The sequence below is a fragment of the Anabrus simplex genome, chromosome 1, assembly GCF_040414725.1.
Source record: "Anabrus simplex isolate iqAnaSimp1 chromosome 1, ASM4041472v1, whole genome shotgun sequence".
NCBI lineage: Eukaryota > Metazoa > Arthropoda > Insecta > Orthoptera > Tettigoniidae > Anabrus > Anabrus simplex.
The window spans coordinates 1745984919-1746004619 of NC_090265.1; the positions used below are offsets into that span (position 1 = coordinate 1745984919).

Consider the following 19701-nt stretch of genomic DNA (forward strand, 5'->3'; position numbering starts at 1 on the left):
ACACGCAGTTGTTCCTAGGCATTCCCTTGCTGTTTCTATTACAGCATCCCTGTATGCCAGCCATTCACTTTCTATATCCTGAACCTGCTTACTGTCTACTGTTCGAAACTTCTCACTAATCATATCCATGTACTTCTAATTTCCTCGTTCTGGAGACTTTCTACCCTTATTCGTTTGCAGACAGATTTCACTTCCTCTACCCTAGGCCTAGAGATGCTTAGTTCACTACAGATCAGATAGTGGTCTGTATCATCGAAAAATCCGCGAAAAACTCGTACATTCCTAACAGATTTCCTGAATTCAAAGTCTGTTAAGATATAGTCTATTATGGATCTGGTACCCCTAGCCTCCCATGTGTAACGGTGAATAGCCTTATGCTTGAAGAATGTATTCATAACAGCTAAACCCATACTAGCACAGAAGTCCAGCAAATGCTTCCCATTCCCATTAGCTTCCATATCTTCCCCACATTTACCAATCACCCTTTCGTATCCTTCAGTTCTATTCCCAACTCTCGCATTGAAATCGCCCATTAGCACTATTCTATCCTTGCTGTTGACCCTGACCACGATGTCACTCAATGCTTCATAAAACTTGTCAACTTCATCCTCATGTGCACCCTCACATGGTGAATACACGGACACAATTCTTGTCCTAATTCCTCCCACTGACAAATCTACCCACATCATTCGCTCAATTACGTGCCTAACAGAAACTATGTTGCGTGCAATGGTATTCCTGATAAAGAGCCCTACCCCAGACTCTGCCCTTCCCTTTCTAACACCCGTCAAGTACACTTTATAATCTCCTATCTCTTCCTTATTATCTCCCCTTACCCGAATATCACTTACTCCTAGCACATCCAGATGCATCCTCTTTGCTGACTCAGCCAGTTCTACTTTCTTTCTTCCATAAGCCGCATTAATATTGATAGCTCCCCATCGAATTCCATTTCGTTCGCCAAGTTGTTTCCAAGGAGTCCCTCGCCTGTCAAATGGGAGTGGGACTCCATTACTCCCATAGGTCCGAGGCTTGCTTAAAGTGTTCTGAGCTCGGTAAATTCATGAAGCAGGATGCTGCCCTACTTGCACATAGTCCAAGTGAGGATCTCTCCTCTAACGGGTTATGGACCACCGGTGAATTGTATAGTCCTAGCCGCCTGAGCACAAAGAGGGCCACGACTCAGAATATGTCCGAGATTCCCACTCCCATTCCATAGCAACTGGTATCCCGACTCTCAGGACCACTTACTAGGCCACTCAGCCGTTGCCCATGGTTCACGAACTAGGACGTGACTACAGTAACCCACAAACATGAACCATAAGAAAGAAGTGTTAAACTACTTTATTAAATAATGTGTATATTTTGTCTTCAGTGCTTTCTCAACATAAAGGAACTTCTGTTTTAAATTACTAGACTGCAACAATGAACATGGTATTCCGTTACAAGATGTTACGGCTGGCATGTCATATTTCAAGTTATATTTCAAATTTTAACATTGAAGATAATAAAAGTTTTTGCAAGAAGTGAGGACAATTTTGTGTAAATAAGTGTATATTATATCTTTAGCATATCTGAAATAGTTCTTAAAAAGGCATTGGGATCTTCCATTTTTTTTTTTCAATTTCTGAACAATGAGTTTTGTAATCTACCATGTGATTTTATGGCTGGAGAAGTCTCAAATAGAAACGAAACATGTTCCAAAATATGTTTAATATGTTGTTATATTAAATATTTTTCACTTGTAAAGTGATGTGTGTTGATTGGGTGAACCATAAACCTAACATTGTTTCTTAATTTTAACTGTATCAATACGGATCTATATGATGAAGTTCATAAATTGTATACGATTATGTTATCGAGACCAGAACTGATGTTGCACCTTACATACAAAAAGCAATGGGATATCTTGGGATTACCTGTTACTGTTTTGGTCCTAATATAAGACTGGGAATTTTATGTTTCCATGTTAAAAAGTCAAAAACTGCAGTCATTTTATTTGCGCACGTTACATTTAAATGGTTTGTATCATTTCCAGATGTGCAGGGAGTGCACTTTCCAGCTGAGCTCAAGATCATGAATAACCGTAATTTCTGAAGTTTTGATGATATTTGTTTTCTCTTTGCAATTTGATTGGATTAGTGATGGGCAGAATAGAATATAAGGTATTTGAGAACTTTTGAGAATCGATACTTACATTTGAAACCATATTATCATTTTCAACATAACCTGTAAATGTCGATATAGGCCTAATTTACGCGGTACAAGATTTCCAGAAAATGACTACGAACAGTATACCGGAGACCAAATTACAATGGAAGATTAAGAAAAGGAATTTTGCCATCATGTTGGGCGCTTTTATATCTAATGTGCTTCATTTTATTAGTTGAGATAATTAAAAACTACTTGTGGTCGATTGTCGTTTGGCTTGGCGTTATTGGATTTTTCGAAGAATTTGGCTAATCAAAGTTCCTGAACTGAAAGAAGTTTTCACGAGAAATTGACTAAGTTTCCCCTGAAAAATTGAATATAAAGTATTGAGTTTTGAACTCGCGTACTGGTAATTAACGTTTGATGCCTGTTTCATGGTATAACTTGCCTGCCTCTCATCCGGGGGCCGATGACCTTCGATGTTAGGCCCCTTTAAACAACAAGCATCATCAACCTCTCATCCGGAGGGCCCGGATTTGATTCCCGGCCAGGTCGCATTTTTTAAGGGATGGTTCCAGGTCCACTCAGCCTACGTGATTACCTTTAAATGAGGAGCTATCTAATGGTGAGATGGCGACCCCGGTCTAGAGAGCCAGGAATAATGGCCGAGGGGATTTGTCGTACTGACCATGCGTCACCTTGTAATCTGCAGGCCTTCGGGCTGAGCAGCGGTTGTTTGGCAGGCAAAGGACCATTGCGGCTGTAGTTTAGGAGTTTTTGTAAGATTATAATTATATATATATATTTCATTTTTGTCATTTTTACCCAAATTGTTGATGGTTTTCATTTATTACCGGATTTTCCATTTTCCCGTGTTGTACGTTTTACTTTCATGGTCTCTCCAAAAACGGAGAATCGAGGTTCCACTGTACCTCATACAATGAGGCGAGTATTGCAGCAACACCCTTAAGGGGATAGTGTGGTAATAAAATATTGAATTTGAACGATATTATTATTATTATTATTATTATTATTATTATTATTATTATTATTATTATTATTATTATTATTATTATTATTATTATTATTATTACTATTATTATTATTATTATTATTTTCTTAAGTATGTTCATTCATTTATGTGCTTTCATAGTACAAAAGGATTTTGTGAAATTCAAAAGAGAAATGTAGAAAAAATATTATTAAATACTAGCCTGCAGCTGATGAGTGGGTGTGGCATCATATGACAGTTGTCACAATGTTACTTGTTTGCTCTGAAAAATAAACCTGGACTTAGGTGCCATCTCTTGAGCATTCCGGGTATCTCTTGAATATGTATGTGTTCTTTGAGAAGCTTTGCTCTGTGATCATAAGTTCTTTGAAGTCGTTTGTAAACAAGCTTGTCAGAAGTGTGTTTCGGTGGTGTTATTTCTGTTACTCAGTGTTCAGTCCTGCCTAAAGTCAGAGGTTAAACTGCTCTAAAACGGAGAGCAAAGGAAATGCGTACTAGGAGTTGGTCTACAAACCACGCAGAAGAAACACCCACATGTGAGATGGAAGCAAATATTTCTAACGGATCAAATGAACCTGAACATGAAGATGAAGGCCAGTATATGTTTGTTGATATGACATTTTCTGAGATCCCTGTATAAAAAATGCACTGTGTTGTAAGTGTTTCAAGGAGAGTGTAACTGCATCCAGATTGATGGCCATACATACTGAGGAAGCTAGAAAGAGAAAAGAAGAAGGAACAACATACAGCCCAGGTGGATTTTAGAGCAAGACGATTGTGTTGTGTAACTTTTGACTGCATTTATCTTTACTTTCATCCAAAAAACCTTACGCAAAACTGTTTGACTATATTATGAGATACAGTCTTCAATTTTTCAAACACATTAGAGTAAATTTACTATAAAACAGATGATTTTTAAAAAACCCTTTAAAAAACAAAATAATTCTCAAACTGTTGGATCAATTGAGTTTAAAATTTTAGACCAATTGATAAATTAGGGAAAATGTTTCAATTTTTTACCAGACTATCCCCTTAAATCACACATTTATTTATTTATTTATTTATTCATTTATTTATTTATTTATTTATTTATTAATTTTTTTATTTATTTATTTCAGTGGCAAAGTTAGGGCTCGAGGTCCTCTCTTCCACTTAACCACATACTAATCAAAATCTTAAATAAAATACTAAGATATATTTAGTTTAATTTCCGGGTTGAACCATGTTGTAGTTGTCTGTACATCACGTACAGTTTGCTGACGTTTCAAATACATTGCAGTATTCTTTGTCAAGGCGACTGAAATACCCCTACTCGATCCGAGGTAATCAGTCTCCCAGGCAGCAATTTACACTACTAGAGTGGCCCTGACCTTGGCCTTTTATATCCTAGTCTTTCTGGCTGACGTAAGCCCTGACTGTCTCGTGAGCATTCTGGAAGGTATGTGTCAGAGCCAGGTGGTGGGGGCTTGCCCGCGCTGTTATGTAATGGGGTTTCGGCCCGTGTGTTTATGTTGTGGTCTGTATGTCTTAAAATATGAATGATAGGCATCCAAGAATTACTGATTTTATATACTTAATTTATGTTGTTTGGGTGTTTCTTGATTTCGATAGCCTCGCGGATTTTCCTTTCCAGATTCCAAGGGATAGCTGCTAGGATCTTGGTCTTATCAAATGATATTCCGTGCATTGTTTCGTAGGAATGCTTGGCTACCGCTGAAATATCTGCGTTTTGGTTCTTGGTGTGACGGATATGTTCTTTTAGATGGGTGGAGATCAGACGTTTTGTTTCACCAACATAACAAGCTCCGCAGCTACATTCAATGTGATATACTCTAGGAGCCTGTAATTCTGTTGTGTCTTTTACTGGTGGTAGATAACGGGCTAGCTTCCGGTGAGGTTTATAGATGGTTTTTATGCCATATTTGTTTAGTATCTTGCCGATCCTGTCTGTAATATTTTTAATGTATGGCAGTATCGCTGTTTTCGGGCGGGTCAGTTCTTCCGAAAACAGCGATACTGCCATACATTAAAAATATTACAGACAGGATCGGCAAGATACTAAACAAATATGGCATAAAAACCATCTATAAACCTCACCGGAAGCTAGCCCGTTATCTACCACCAGTAAAAGACACAATAGAATTACAGGCTCCTGGAGTATATCACATTGAATGTAGCTGCGGAGCTTGTTATGTTGGTGAAACAAAACGTCTGATCTCCACCCGCCTAAAAGAACATATCCGTCACACCAAGAACCAAAACGCAGATATTTCAGCGGTAGCCAAGCATTCCTACAAAACAACGCACGGAATATCATTTGATAAGACCAAGATCCTAGCAGCTATCGCTTGGAATCTGGAAAGGAAAATCCGCAAGGCTATCGAAATCAAGAAACACCCAAACAACATAAATTAAGTATATAAAATCAGTAATTCTTGGATGCCTATCATTCATAGTTTAAGACATACAAACCACAACATAAACACACGGGCTGAAACCCCATTACATAACAGCGCGGCCAAGCCCCCACTACCTGGCTCTGACACATACCTTCCAGAACGCTCACGAGACAGCCAGGGCTTATGTCAGCCAGAAAGACTAGGATATAAAAGGCCAAGGTCAGGGCCACTCTAGTAGTGTAAATTGCTGCCTGGGAGACTGATTACTTTGGATCGGGTAGGGGTATTTCAGTCGCCTTGACAAAAAAATACTACAGTGTATTCGAAACGTCGGCAAACTGTATGTGATGTACAGACAACTACAACACGGTTCAACCCGGAAATTAAACTAAATAATTCTTCACACCGTGAAAGCTTCACCTCTAAGAAAATACTAAGATATTTAAAATAGTTAAAACTACAAAAATTAGATAATATATTTAAATACATACATTACTAAGTAAAAACTCTTAATAATGACTAATCCTCAGGCGCGCACACATTCATACTTCAACCATTCAGTCTGCTGTCCTCAGCAGGTAGTCTCAGCAGGTTACCTTATATCTTTGTAAAGAGCTAGTTTCTCCAACCCGAGCTGACAGGGAATTCCATAATCTGGCACCGGTCACTACAAACGATCTATTAATTTTATTTGTGTGGTGAACTGGAATAGAAAGAGAGGATCTGGAACATGTATTTAAGTTGTGAAATGATGATAAAAAGGTGAATTTAGAAGATATATACCGTGGCTGACTTTCAGCTAGTACTCTAAACACCATCGTAGCTGCCGACGTTTATCAGGCTTCAGCCATAAGAGAGCCTTATAGTATGGGGTGATATGAACATCGTACCCGATATTCTAAATAAATCGCAGGCAGGAATTCAGTGCTCGTTGAAGTTTAAGTGTTTCTTCTCTCGTCTTATCAACTAGAACATCATCACAATAATCAAGAATAGGGAGAACCAGTGTCTGTATTAGTTTGGCCTTAAGCTCAAATGGAAATACATCCCTTTGCTGTTTAAGAGGGTGAAGCGCTCCAAAAATCTTTTTACAGATGTTTTTCGTGTGATCAGACCAATCAAGTGTTTCATTCATAATTACGCCCAGATTTTTAACTGTTTTACTGTAGGAAATAATGTTACCATTCAGTAGGCTAGGCGGGATTGCAACATTGTTTGAGCAGTTCAGTAATTTTTGTGATCCAATTATGATTGCCTGAGATTTTGTGGAGTTTAGTATAAGAGAATTTCATTGTGCATATATACTGAGTCGTCAGAGGTCATTGTTAATATCTTGTATTGTTTCATCTAAGTCTGAAGTCTTGCAGTGTCAATAAATTTGCAGATCGTCAGCATAGAGGTGGTGTGTGTTATTTCCTGTCACGGATGGTATGTCATTGATATAAATACAGAAAAGTAAGGGTCCTAGAATACTGCCCTGTGGGGCACCACTAAGTTTCATTTTCCATGTAGAGGACTTGTCGTTTACTGTTACACGCTGTTGATGGTTACTCAAATAAGAATTTAAAAACTTAAGCGCAGCCAGGTCAGTATTTAGCAGTTCCATTTTCTTTAACATAGTCTGAATGTCTATAATGTCAAAGGCACTACTGAAGTCAAGAAGGATAAGTATATTGAGCAGTCGTTTGTCCATAGCGTTTCTAATATCTTCAGTAACCTTCAAAGGTGCTGTCGTGGTACTGTGACCCTTCTTAAATCCAGATTGCAAAAGGTCCAAACGGGCATTTTTATTTAGGTACTCCAGAATTTGCTCGTATACTAAACATTCAAAGGCTTTAGAAAGCACCGGGAGTATAGACACCAGACGATAGTCAGAGGGTGATTGTGGGTCTAAACTCATAGGTACCGGTATAATATTGGGTGTTTTCTAGACAGTTGAGAAAGTTCCGTTTAGTAAACAGTAGTTCAGTATGTGCATCAGTATAGGCAGGACAGCAACCATAATGTTATGTATAAAACTAATAGGAATATCATCTACACCTGTGGCCTTTGATTTAATTGAATACAAAGCCTTTTTAACCTGATTTTCTGTGACACTGTGAAATGTGAATGGTGGATTGGCTGGAGAGGAGGGCGGTGAGTCGGAGCAGTTAGCTAGGGTAGGTTGAATATTTATTCTACTAAAGTAATCGTTCAGTTCGTCAAGTGGAATGTCAGGAGTTGTCTGTCTCTGTTGATGTTTTCCTATTCCCAGAGTTCTAAGTTGGTCCCATGCATGATTAGAATTTATGTTTTAGCTAAATTCCAGAAATATAGATAATTTTTATTTCTGATTAACTGCTTTGTGCGATTTCTTAAGATGCAGTAAGATTCAGGTCTTTTTGAAAGTTGCTTTACGTCGCACCGACACGGATAGGTTTTATGGCGACGATGGGACAGGGAAGGGCTAGGAGTGGGAAGGAAGCGGCCGTGGCCTTAATTAAGGTACAGCCCCAGCATTTGCCTGGTGTGAAAATGGGAAACCACGGAAAACCATTTTCAGGGCTGCCGATAGTGGGGTTTGAACCTACTATCTCCCGAATACTGGATACTGACCGCACTTAAGCGACTGCAGCTATCGAGCTCGGTAAGATTCAGGTCTGTGTCATCTAGGGTTTGTTTATAATGTCGAAATAACAAGTCACAGTGGGCCATCATTCTCTTGATTTCATCATCTAGCCATGGACAAGAAGGGCGAGAAACCTTTATTCGGTTTAGGGGCATGTCTGTCAGATAAGGCCCCATTTAGACTCTTATATCGTCCCACGGTAGTTGATAAGCGTCATAATTCAAGTAATCCAAGTTTATGTCCTTCGTATTTCTGACAGTTATGTACTTGGGTTTGTATTTAGGCACTTCGAAGGAATACGATAAATATATAAAGTCGTGGGTCGAAATGGATGGTACAGGGATTTGCCCATGGGTTATTACTTTACCTGGGTTGTTCGTTATAATGAGATCTATGAGTGTGTGTGATGAACGGTTTGTAGCATACACGTGGTTCGTGGGTTGTAGCGGGAGAATAATCATGTTACAAGTAGTAAATAAATCTACTAATCGATTACTGTCATGAGTCGTATTAAGTAGGTTACAATTAAAGTCACCCATAATGATTATTTGTTCGTAAATAGCCTGGAAGTCTAGTAAATACGTTTTGAATTCGGTCATATCTGTTACACCAGGCGGTTTGTATATGACAGAAATCATCACATTATATCTGTTGATATTTACTTCAACGAACATGAATTCCGGCCGTGTTTGTACACCCTGGGAAGATGTACATATCACTCGGCTCTTTAGATCATTTCTACAGTAAATCGCTGTCCCGCTTCACTTCTTCCAACCGACCGATCCAAACGTATTAGATCATATTGATTGATATCAACCATGGACGAAGGAGATGCAAAGTACATGTAAATTATTTTCCGTTAGTATTGCTTGAATTTCATCGTAATGCGCCGGAAGAGAAAGAACATTTACATGGCAACACTGTAGGTTGTAAGAAGAGGATGACAATGCTTGTTTCAACAGAGTATCTGCTGTGAAGGGCGAGCCCGGGAGGAAGAGATTATTGATACTGTCACTGCCAAGGTCAGGCCCAGGTGCACAATAACTGTCTAGCTGAATACTAAGAAACTCACCTCAACTTCCTGGAGAATGAGACAGCTAACAATCACTTGCAGGCACTTATACACACACATTCACACATTCTTAAAAACACTATAATAATAATAACAACAATAATAATTACAAGAAACATAGTTGTTATTGTTTATCCCACTAAAACTTTAAAGATTTCAAATCCGCATTCGTGGTAATAATCTTCTTAGTGCCGTCTGGAAGCAGAACTACAATACAACCATCTAGTGTCCACACATTTCTCATGCCGAATCTGTCCCGTGCGGAATTTAAAATTGCCTTACGTGTTCTTGTCAGCGATTCAGTGATCAGGATTTTCGTGCCTTTTAGCTTGTGCTTAGCACCCCACACGCGTTCACGTTCCCAGTAGCGAGCGAACTTGATGATAATCGGCCGCTTACCCGCTGTTAGTACCTCTGCTGCTGTCCTCTGAGGCTTTCCAATTCGGTGGATTCTATCGATCCCTTCCATGGGCACTTCCAACTCTAGATGTTTGAAGAATACATCCTTCACTTTTCTATAAACGTCTTCATTTGGTTCCTCGGCGATATCATGTATCAGCAAGCAGTTTCTTCTACTGTTCTGCTCTGCCTCATCCAGTAGCTCGGCTTGTTCCTCCAGTTTATGTTCAAGACTGTTTAGTTCATCTCTAAGCAACTTGAGTTCACTGGTTATTACAAGTCGTCCATTTCATGACCGTATCAATGAGTATAATCAAGAAGTTAATACAAAAGAACCACCTAATCGATTAGGTGGTTCTTTATATTAACTTCTTGATTCACTAGTTATCACGGACCTAAATTCCATGAATTCCTGCCTCAAGGAAGCTAGGGAGTTACCGGAGGGTTGGTTGTGCTGGAGCCTTGGGAGCCATCAACAAGTTCTAGGCGTGCCTCGAACCTGTTCACAGCCGCTTCAAATTTATCCAGTCTTTCGTGTGCACCTTTGACTGAAGGCATCTTCCAATGTACACTAGTTACTACTTAACACCGCTTTTCACACAACTTACGGACTATATATATGCTGTTTTAAATGCAGTTAACGCGGGATAAACACGGAGCACACTCACAGCGTCACCTCAAAGTCCGCCATCTTATATACAGTGTGATTACATCAGTACTGCACAAATCTTTTTAGAATTATCTGAACTTGAGAGCTTAACACCCCCGATATCTCACAATCCAAAAAAGAATACTTCCCCTGCAGCAATCAGAAACCAAGGAAAAGTTATGACCTCTCCTTGCCCCTGAGAAGGTGACACAATCAAAAACGGAATTTAATTAAAGGGGTCATGAAGAAAAGCAAATGGCAGAAACTGAAAAATAAAATATTGCCACGCGTTCCCTGGCGTTTAACACAGGCCAAACAAACCAAAATAACAGACTGCAGAGTCAATCAAAATTAACATCAATGAAATGAAAACTTAAAAGAACAAGAAAGATCCTGACAGATAGCAAGGCATATATCACGTATTCAACCAACCATTCACGCGCAAAAGTGCAGCAGCAGCAGCATGGAACAAACGTACCATTCCCATTCCTCTATCATAATGTGAAGTAGATATCTCTCAGACATAAGTCAGGAAGATATCACACAATGGACCAGATCGTCGGTACCATCATGCCTTCCCAAGAGACATCAATAACAGTAATTGTAACACCGTCGACCATTTCATAACAAAAAATTCCACCAAATATCCTCCTGCTGCTCATCACAAAAACTCAGTTTGAATCCTCTCATGATTTACACAAGCAAGACACCATACTCCAAATCGTAGGTTACGTGAGGAATAGATCACGGTCACGTGAGAAATAAGATGAGATGTGGAAAACCACACTCGCACAATCAAGCAGTGAGCCACAACAGATCCCATACAGCATGCCTTGCAGTTTGTCAGAAGGAGCTGATAGAGGGCAGCATTTAAAGCGCTGCTTAAGGCAAAAGTATACAAAGAATGAAATAAGTTAATGGCCAAAAGAAAATGTAAATAACACCAACAACAACAGAACCACTTTCAGAAACAACATACATTTGAGGGGTTCCTAGAGCCAGAAACAGCAACCAAGAAGAAACAACATTGGACAGCTGAAAAGAAAGAAGCTATAAGCAAGAGAATGAAGGAATACTGATGCCAAGGAAAACTGGAATCATGAAGAGTTATTTGTGTGGTCAATAGTTGGCCAAAATCTATTATAGATGAATGAAACAACACCAAGTTACATACAGTAGTTCGCACTCAGATGAAAAGATGCAAAGAAAAAGACGTATCACATATCTTACATACCAGGAAAAGAGTACAAGTATTCTTCTTTTCTTCCTTGCCTTATCCCACTCTGGAGGTCGGCTTTTCTGGTAACTCTCCTCTGGTAACTTTGATCTTATGCTGTTTTGTATTTGGGAGATAGTGGGTTCAAACCCCACTGTCGGCAGCTCTGAAGATGATTTTCCGTGGTTTCCCATTTTCACATCAGGCAAATGCTGAGGCTATACCTTAATTAAGGCCACAGACGCTTCCTTCCCCCTCCTAGCCCTTTCATGTCCCAATGTCGCCATGAGATCTAACTGTGTCTATGCGACATAAAGCAACTTGAAAAAAAAAAAATCTCTGTTCTCATCAGCAAATCCTAGCTTTACCATGTAAATATAGGTCTGCTCAGAGCTTGATGGCCTTCTACTGCCTACCTCTCCATTCTGTGCACCATTTAATCTTCTGGTCTTCGCTGAAAGTGACTGAACCATCTCAGTTGATTTTCCCTCAGCAAGAAACGAGTACAAGTAGAATACCAAAATCAGAGAGGAATATAATTAAAAATTATATGGTACTTACTGTGTCCTGCTGAGTATTTTCTGCTCAACTGTGTTGTCTTTTAGGATTGTGCTTCCGAGGGACTTGAAGTGAGAAACTGATTCTAATTTAGTTCCTTCCAAAAGGAGGTTTGAGTTTGTACTTTCCCTGTTGATCATTTCATACCTGCCAACTTTCCCGATTTAGGCGGCAGATCCCAATTTTCGACAGTTTTTCCCGCCTCCCGATTATTCTATTATTTCTCCCAATTTTAGTTTATTTTTTGGTGAACTTTAAACATTCGTTTTCATATCCCGCCATTTCAGCATTGTACGCCAGTGGCCGGAAGTCCTTCGCTCATTGGCGACTTTCAAATAAAATATAGACGTTTATTAATACAAGAAATACGGGCGAATGTGCGATGTTTATTAAAACCTGTATATCCCGATGCATATATCGATTGTAAATCTCTTGTTCTTGCGTGCTATGTTCGTGTTTGTTCACATCAGTCCAGTTGATTTTAGAGATTAGTTGCTAGATTTGGAGTCTATTTTAGTAATTTAGGGACAGAATTTCAGAGATAGTGACTTCTCTAGAGATTTTAGGAGTCATTTGGAGACAATTCTGGCGATTTTTAATTTATTACTTGATAAAAATAACAATGCACTTCGCATAATCGCGTGGGCACGTGATGCAATATATTAATCTGTTCATTTGCTAAGTAATAGCATCTAAGTGCATGACTGATTCACACATGTGGAGCATGAGTTCATACTATTTTCAGAAGGCTTATCAGAGACCGATCATCTCACATACTTCCTGTGAGGGAAGCCTCGATAGCAACAGTCGGGTTTTGAGACAATAAGTGTTCATTTTCGACCAATTATATCCTGATTTTTCCTGATTTTCATATCAAAATCTCCTGATTTTTTGTTTTGTAAAGTTGGCAGGTGTGTCATTTCTAGTCTTTTGTTTTACTCATCTTCAGCTCAAAATTATTGACCACATTGCTCCATTCAGTCAGTTTTTTCTGTGCTTAAGCTTCTGTTTCATCCGCAAATACCAAGGCATTCAGACTATTGTCCATTTACTTGATAGACTTTATAGTCTTGTCCATTACTAAAATGAACAAGAGTGGTGATAGGACACTTCCTTGTTGTACATCTCTCGTTATCTTGAGCCATTTTGATTGTCCACTGCATATCTGAATAGAGCTGTAATAATTATGGTATAGAAACTTTACTTTGTTAATCAGGTCTTCCACACATTCCTAAAACTTGTTCTGAGGGACACTGTTGTAGAGCTTTTCAACGTCCAAAAATGTAATCACAAGAATCTTTCCATGTTCCTTGTACTTTCCTGTAAGTATTCTTACAGCAAAAATGAAACCCATAGTATTCGATCTTTCCTGAATCTGTGTTCTTCCTCAAGCAAAGGTTTCATTATCATCACAAGTCTCATTTTGATTATCATTTCCTACAGCATCAGGGTGTATGATAGAAGTATTATTCCCCTATAATTACCATATTTCCATGTGTTGCTCTTTTTAAACATTGGGACTATGATTCCTTTCCTCCAGTCTCCACAAAAAACCATCTTCAGGGCTGCCGACTGTGGGATTCAAACCCACCATCTCCCGAATGCAAGCTCATCGTGACGTGACCTTAACTGCATGCCCAACATGCTTGGTAGCATATTTCTTTCTTTTACTGCTGTCTTCACACTGTCATACCAGCAAGACATTTCCTTCTCTATTCGTGTTGCACTTGTTTTCCCACAGATTTCCATAGCTTCCTTTAAGAGAGTTTCTTTGAACAAGGTTCATTCTTTTTCTACCCCTGTAATCTTATCTTTTTTGGGTAATTTTGTTCTTTTCCTTGCTTGGTAATTCTCTTCTTTCTCTGAGTTCTTCAACAGCCAAGCCTTCCACTTAGCTTTGGGGACATCTTTAAGATCAGTTAGGCCGGGATGAGTGGCTCAAACGGTTGAGGCACTGGCCTTCTGATCCCAGCTTGGCACATTCGATCCTGGCTCAGTCCGTTGGTATTTGAAGGTGCTTAAGTACGTCAGCCAATTGTCGGTAGATTCACTGGCACATAAAAGAACTCCTGCAGGACTGAATTCCGGCACCTTGCCGTCTCCAAAAACCGTAAAAGTAGTTAGTGGGACGTAAAAACAATAACATTATTATTCTCTTCCCACAAGGCAGTGGGTTCCTTTGGTACTATCCTCAGATTGATGAGTTGCCTCCTCTGCTAGTTCACCTGTTCTGAAACTTTCATTTTACACCTTTACTGCCGTTAAGGTCTTCACACGTATCCCTGTGCACGTGGCCCATGTTATACCCCATGGGACTGGGTCCCCACCAGAACTTGGCCACAACCATAGCTTTGACTATTGCACCGTTGCCCACACCCTCAGCACGGTCGTGCCTGATAGGATTTATCCCATGTAGGCACAGATCATCTGACATCTCAAGGACTGGGTTAAGGAGACTATCTAATCCCAGTTCCTTGGTATCAACATAGTTCTCATAAATAATTTTTTTTAAACATTGCTTGATAGGACAAACACATTTTCCATCTATCTTGTATATGACATAATTTTAAACCTCAGTTTGGATTAATATTTCCACCCTGGGGGATTTCCATTAACTGAAGAAAATGCCACTGAAGGTGATGTCAATTTACTGTTATCTGAACTGCTGTGAGAAAAAGGCTGTGGTGTTGTGTGAATTGATACGACTGTGAAATGTATGCATCTGTAGACAGTGGCCTAGTTGCAACGGAGGCACAAATGGGTGACGATACAAGTAAACTAAAGAACAAGGGCCACAGTGACTATCAAGAAGTGGAGGAAGGAGAAAAGTCTGAAGTGCCTATCCCCAAGGTAACTAGAATATAAGGTAGGCTACTCCGGCGGTTGAAGCTTCCATTGGCTGGAGCGCTCTGACGTCACACGGTATGAACGATAGCGAGTAAGGAACACAGTTGCAGTACAGCAAGCCTGTGAATTCTCGTGCCTGTGAAACATCTTCTCAATCTTTCATCAAATGATAGTCTGGTTTAGTCCGATTCGATAAGTAACGGCACTTCCAATAGATTTAAAAACGTGAAAATGCGTTAAATTTCGTCACATGCTGTGCTTAGCCTTCTTATTGGCATATTTTCTCAGTGCTAGCTCCTTATTCTTTGCATTAAAATGCCATATCCTAATAAATGTCCTGGTCCTTACGTAGCGACAAATTATTTTGTCATGGAATACTGGAAATTTTGACTTAATAATAGAAGTAAGAGTTTTCACTTTTTTGCATCTGGATACAGTCTTACCGTGAAACACACCAAATGAAATTTCGAACTGGGCTATATTTTTAACCACTCATGACTGGGATGTGTGAGGCCCCCTTTTGAAATAACCAAGATCCAGTAACAGGTCTCTTCTCGCACGATATTTTTTCTCTTTCTTCATATTTACTGTATATCGGATCACTGATACTGTATTATTTCACGAGATTCGAAATATATTCAGAAATGTAAGTTATTAGCACATAATAATGTTCCTGTTATTGGGTTTTACGTCCCACTAACTATGTTTTTGAGCACCTTCACCACCGGACTGAGACAGGATCGAGCCTGCCAAGTTGGGCTAAGAAGGCCAGCGATCTACCATTTGAGTTGTTACTCAGCCCGGCTATTAGCACATAACAATAATTATAGAAAATATGATTTTCATTCAGTCATTTATATCTGACACCTTTTTACCGTACGAGCTGTAATAATGGAGATATTCAAGAGTTTATTACAACGTGTTTCAATAACCAAGCATTGCTGACGAGGAAGTATTGTTATGCCATCACAGTAGCAAACTAACTGGCTATGATGGTTGTTGTCGTTATTGTCTTTATAATATGTGAAATAATAATAATGTTATTTGTGTTACGTCTCACTAACATTTACGGTTTTCTGAGACTCGAGGTGCCGTAATTTTGTCCCACGGGAGTTCTTTTACGTGCCGACAATTTATAGCGCCACACACGTTTCCATAATATGTTGACTGCATTTTAATCAGTACAGTGGTTCTACTTCATATACTGACTACACGAACACTGTTCACGTAGTGAACCACAATAAAATGACTACAGTATATATCCGTGATCCGATATACAGTAAATACATAGAAAGAGATAAAAATGTCGGTTGGTCACTTGCTTTCTTGGCTTACGCTGCGTGAACCATCAACGATAGACCCCAAGTGTAAGCATACGAAATGTAGAGCATAGAATCCTCTACAAAAAAGTCCGCGATGGCACATACCTATTTCCAACCGGCTGCCCTCTAGAAGCGATTTTATGCTACAGTCCGCAGTAAAAAATGTAACTCCTTAAAATTAAATAAATATTTCGATATTATCCTTGAGTTCCTCATCAAAATAAATTGTTTGACCTCTTCCAGTATTTTATAAGGATTGCAATAACCTTGTCAGGACATTATTTGTATGAATGGTTCAGAAGTTATGACCATTTTAGACTGTAGTGGTAATACGTGTCAGCAGGACGGGCGACCGCTGTTTCATACCACATGACGTCACGCAGAAGGCGGACAGGGAGAGAAACAAGTGAGCGCGATGCGGGAAGAGACCCCTGTGGCCTATTCCAGCAGTGAGTGAAGCTTTAGAAACCAAAAGAGTTATGAACATGTTCTTCAAAACTAGGGGAATGTGCAGCAAAGTTGTGATGCAACATACAATGTTATTTAGAAAGTGTGCATCAGGTGAGTAAGACAAGACGGACAAAAAATACTCATTATTATTCTTAAATGTAGAAGTTTGATGAATACTGCAGCCTTAAATTTAACTGCCAAGGTAAACTCTTCTATGAAATTTAATACTCGATTTTATACTGTGTGTAATTCAATTTTGCACTTCATTTTCAGGCACAAAAGTAAATACAGTATGTGAAATGTAAAGTCTTGTTTGGTTTTGTAGCATTTTCCACCTCACTCATCTGAAAGCATAAATCTCAGTTACAATAAAACAACACTTGTTTATAACAACACAGTTTATCAGGTTCCTTGGATGTCATTATAACCAGGCTCTACTGTCCTTTGATGATAGTATAAATGAATTCAAGTATCCTAATATTTGAGAATGCTAGTTCCTACTCACGTAATTCATTTCATCTCATCACTGTCAATAGGACCTCTGAATTCATTTTGGCATGCTAGTAAATTAAAAGAATGTTCTTTTACATATTTTTCTGTATGCAATTTTGATAGATATTGCCTTTGTTGATATATTTTATTGAATGTATCCCCATCAGACTTTGTATTCTTGTAACAGGTTATTGAAGTCATCAGACATCCACGGGATAAAGCCGAATCTAAATACAATCCAGACGTGGGTATGACAAAGGAGGATGAAGAGAAGTACCAGAAGTTAGTGGCAGAGAATGAAGAACTTCAGAAACTTATAGCTGCGGTAAGTTTCTCTAATATTTTATTCTGAAACTGTTTCTGTCATAGAGAACAGCTGGTCACTATTGTCAATGGGGTTGAAATGAAGGTTACCATTGGACTCAGGGACAATTTAAACATACAGTGAAACTCTGTTAAGAAGTTTTTCAAAGGACCAAAAAAAAAAAAACTTCTTAAGCAGGAAACTACTTAAAAGGGGTAATGTCCGAAAACTTATTCTGTACTTTGACATACATGTGAAACACACAGCCAACAGATTTCCTTGTTTGTGAACAATACCAAAATAGGCTGATATATAAGAGCTGCTGAAAGAAAGTCGCAATATAAATGGGGATTATCATGACATGTATTTTTAGAGATAAAGTAAAATAATTGAACATACTGTATTATAAAAATTCTTGATAAGGGAACATATTGTATAAAACCCTGCACAAGAGATAAAAGAAATGTTAAGAACATTAAAACGGTAGATGTAACCGTACGTTATGTAAATTCCATACTGCATTAGACATTAAGTACATTTCCAAACCCAAAAGTCTAGGCTCCTACTTGGAAAAGAAATTGTCCAGGGTTGACTGATTTAGGTTTTTACTGCTTTCTTGAAGTATAAACCGCTTCATTTCCCACATTGCCTTCCATGTGTTTTGAGGCACGCTCTCTGAACCTTCCATAAACCACCTCAGTTTTTCAAGGCAGATGATTGCCTCACTGCAAGATGGCAAGATGGTTTTTGGGGATTCTCTTCCTCAACCTCTTCTTCTTCTACTTCTTCTTCTTCTTCTTCTTCTTCTTATTCTTCTTCTTATTCTTCTTCTTCTTCTTCTTCTTCTTCTTCTGCCTAAATTTCCTTGCACATCTCGTCGATGGTCTGCTCCTCGCAAGTGATTACCATATCATCAATGGCAGTGAAGTCGTCGAAACTACTGGTAATCTCCATCTTCTCCTGTATAGTTTTCCAGCACCCTGGCTCTTCTTCACCAACTTCCATAACAATGCTGTTGGAACCACCACTGAAGCCTGCTTTCTTGAAGCAATTTGCTATTATTACAGGTTCTACTGAATCCCATGCTGAGGCAATGAAATGCATTGTGTCCAAAATAGATGGTTTGTAGATGGGTTTGCCTGCTTTCATGCGTAGCAGCATACGGCGCACAACTGTTTTTCGGTACCTCTGCTTCAATACCTTAATGATTCCTGGGTCCATGGGCTGTAGTACCGATGTAGTATTCGGTGGAAAAAATTCTACCTTGATGTTCCTTAAATGGGACGACTCCTTGGGATGAGTAGGGCAGTGGTCCATAAACACCAGAATCTCCCTGTTCTGGCTCCCCATTTTGGCACCTAATGCCTATATATACTCTTCAAACAGGGAACTTGTCATCCGAGCTGACTTGTTGCTGGTGTACCTGCACGGTAAAGTCCTGACATTTTTGAAACATCGTGGCTTCCTAGACTTCCCTATCATCAGTAGAGGTAGTTTTTCAGTTCCTTCCATATTAGCACCAACCAATACTGTAACTAACAATTTACTTAATTTTTCCCCTTGGCAAGATTCTCCCTTCAAAACTAGAGATTTATCCGGGATAAGCTGGTAAAAAAGTGCAAATTCATCGAGATTAAAAACATTGCAAGGTTTGTAACTGCTTATTTTAGCGGGCAGAACTGTTTCCTTCCACGCTCCCCTTCCCTCCGCACTTACACTCTCTGCTTCGCCACAAATTGTTTGTAAACGATACCAGCTCGATTTTTAAAGCAGTCCAGCCATGCGTTCGATGCGGTAAAAGGTACCTTTAATTTGCACGCAATTTCTTTGGCTTTCTCCTTCACAATAGTCCCGCTCAAAGGTATGTTTAAACTTTGCTGCTGTTTAAACCATATTAGCAGAGCTTGTTCTACTTCATCATACTTTCCAGATTTAACTTTCTTGCAATTTGCTGAAGTGTTCCCTGCAGAAGCCAAGATCTCCTCTTTCTTCACTATAATGCCGTTCAAAGTAGACGGCGGCATTCCCAGCTCCTTCGCCAAAGCAACATGGGAAAGTGTAGATGACTCCATTTTCCTTTTAATCTCCACTTTGTCTTTAATTGTTAGTGCCTTTCACTTGATAACTTCCCTCTGAGTTCCGCTCATTTTCACTTAAAACGTTCGTATGTTGATATTACAAGTACAACTAACTTCACTGACTCCTATTCATACTAATTACGA

The 19701-nt window shown here is 39.1% G+C and overlaps 1 protein-coding gene across 1 annotated transcript in view; it reads left to right on the plus strand.

The window, feature by feature from the left end:
- Window positions 1-19701, plus strand: part of GABA-B-R1 (gamma-aminobutyric acid type B receptor subunit 1) — a 297561-nt gene that overhangs the window by 253300 nt on the left and 24560 nt on the right. The window contains exon 15 of the mRNA XM_068225678.1: window positions 17363-17500. Within this exon, the coding sequence (XP_068081779.1) occupies window positions 17363-17500 (138 nt within the window). The remainder of the gene's footprint in view (window positions 1-17362; window positions 17501-19701) is intronic.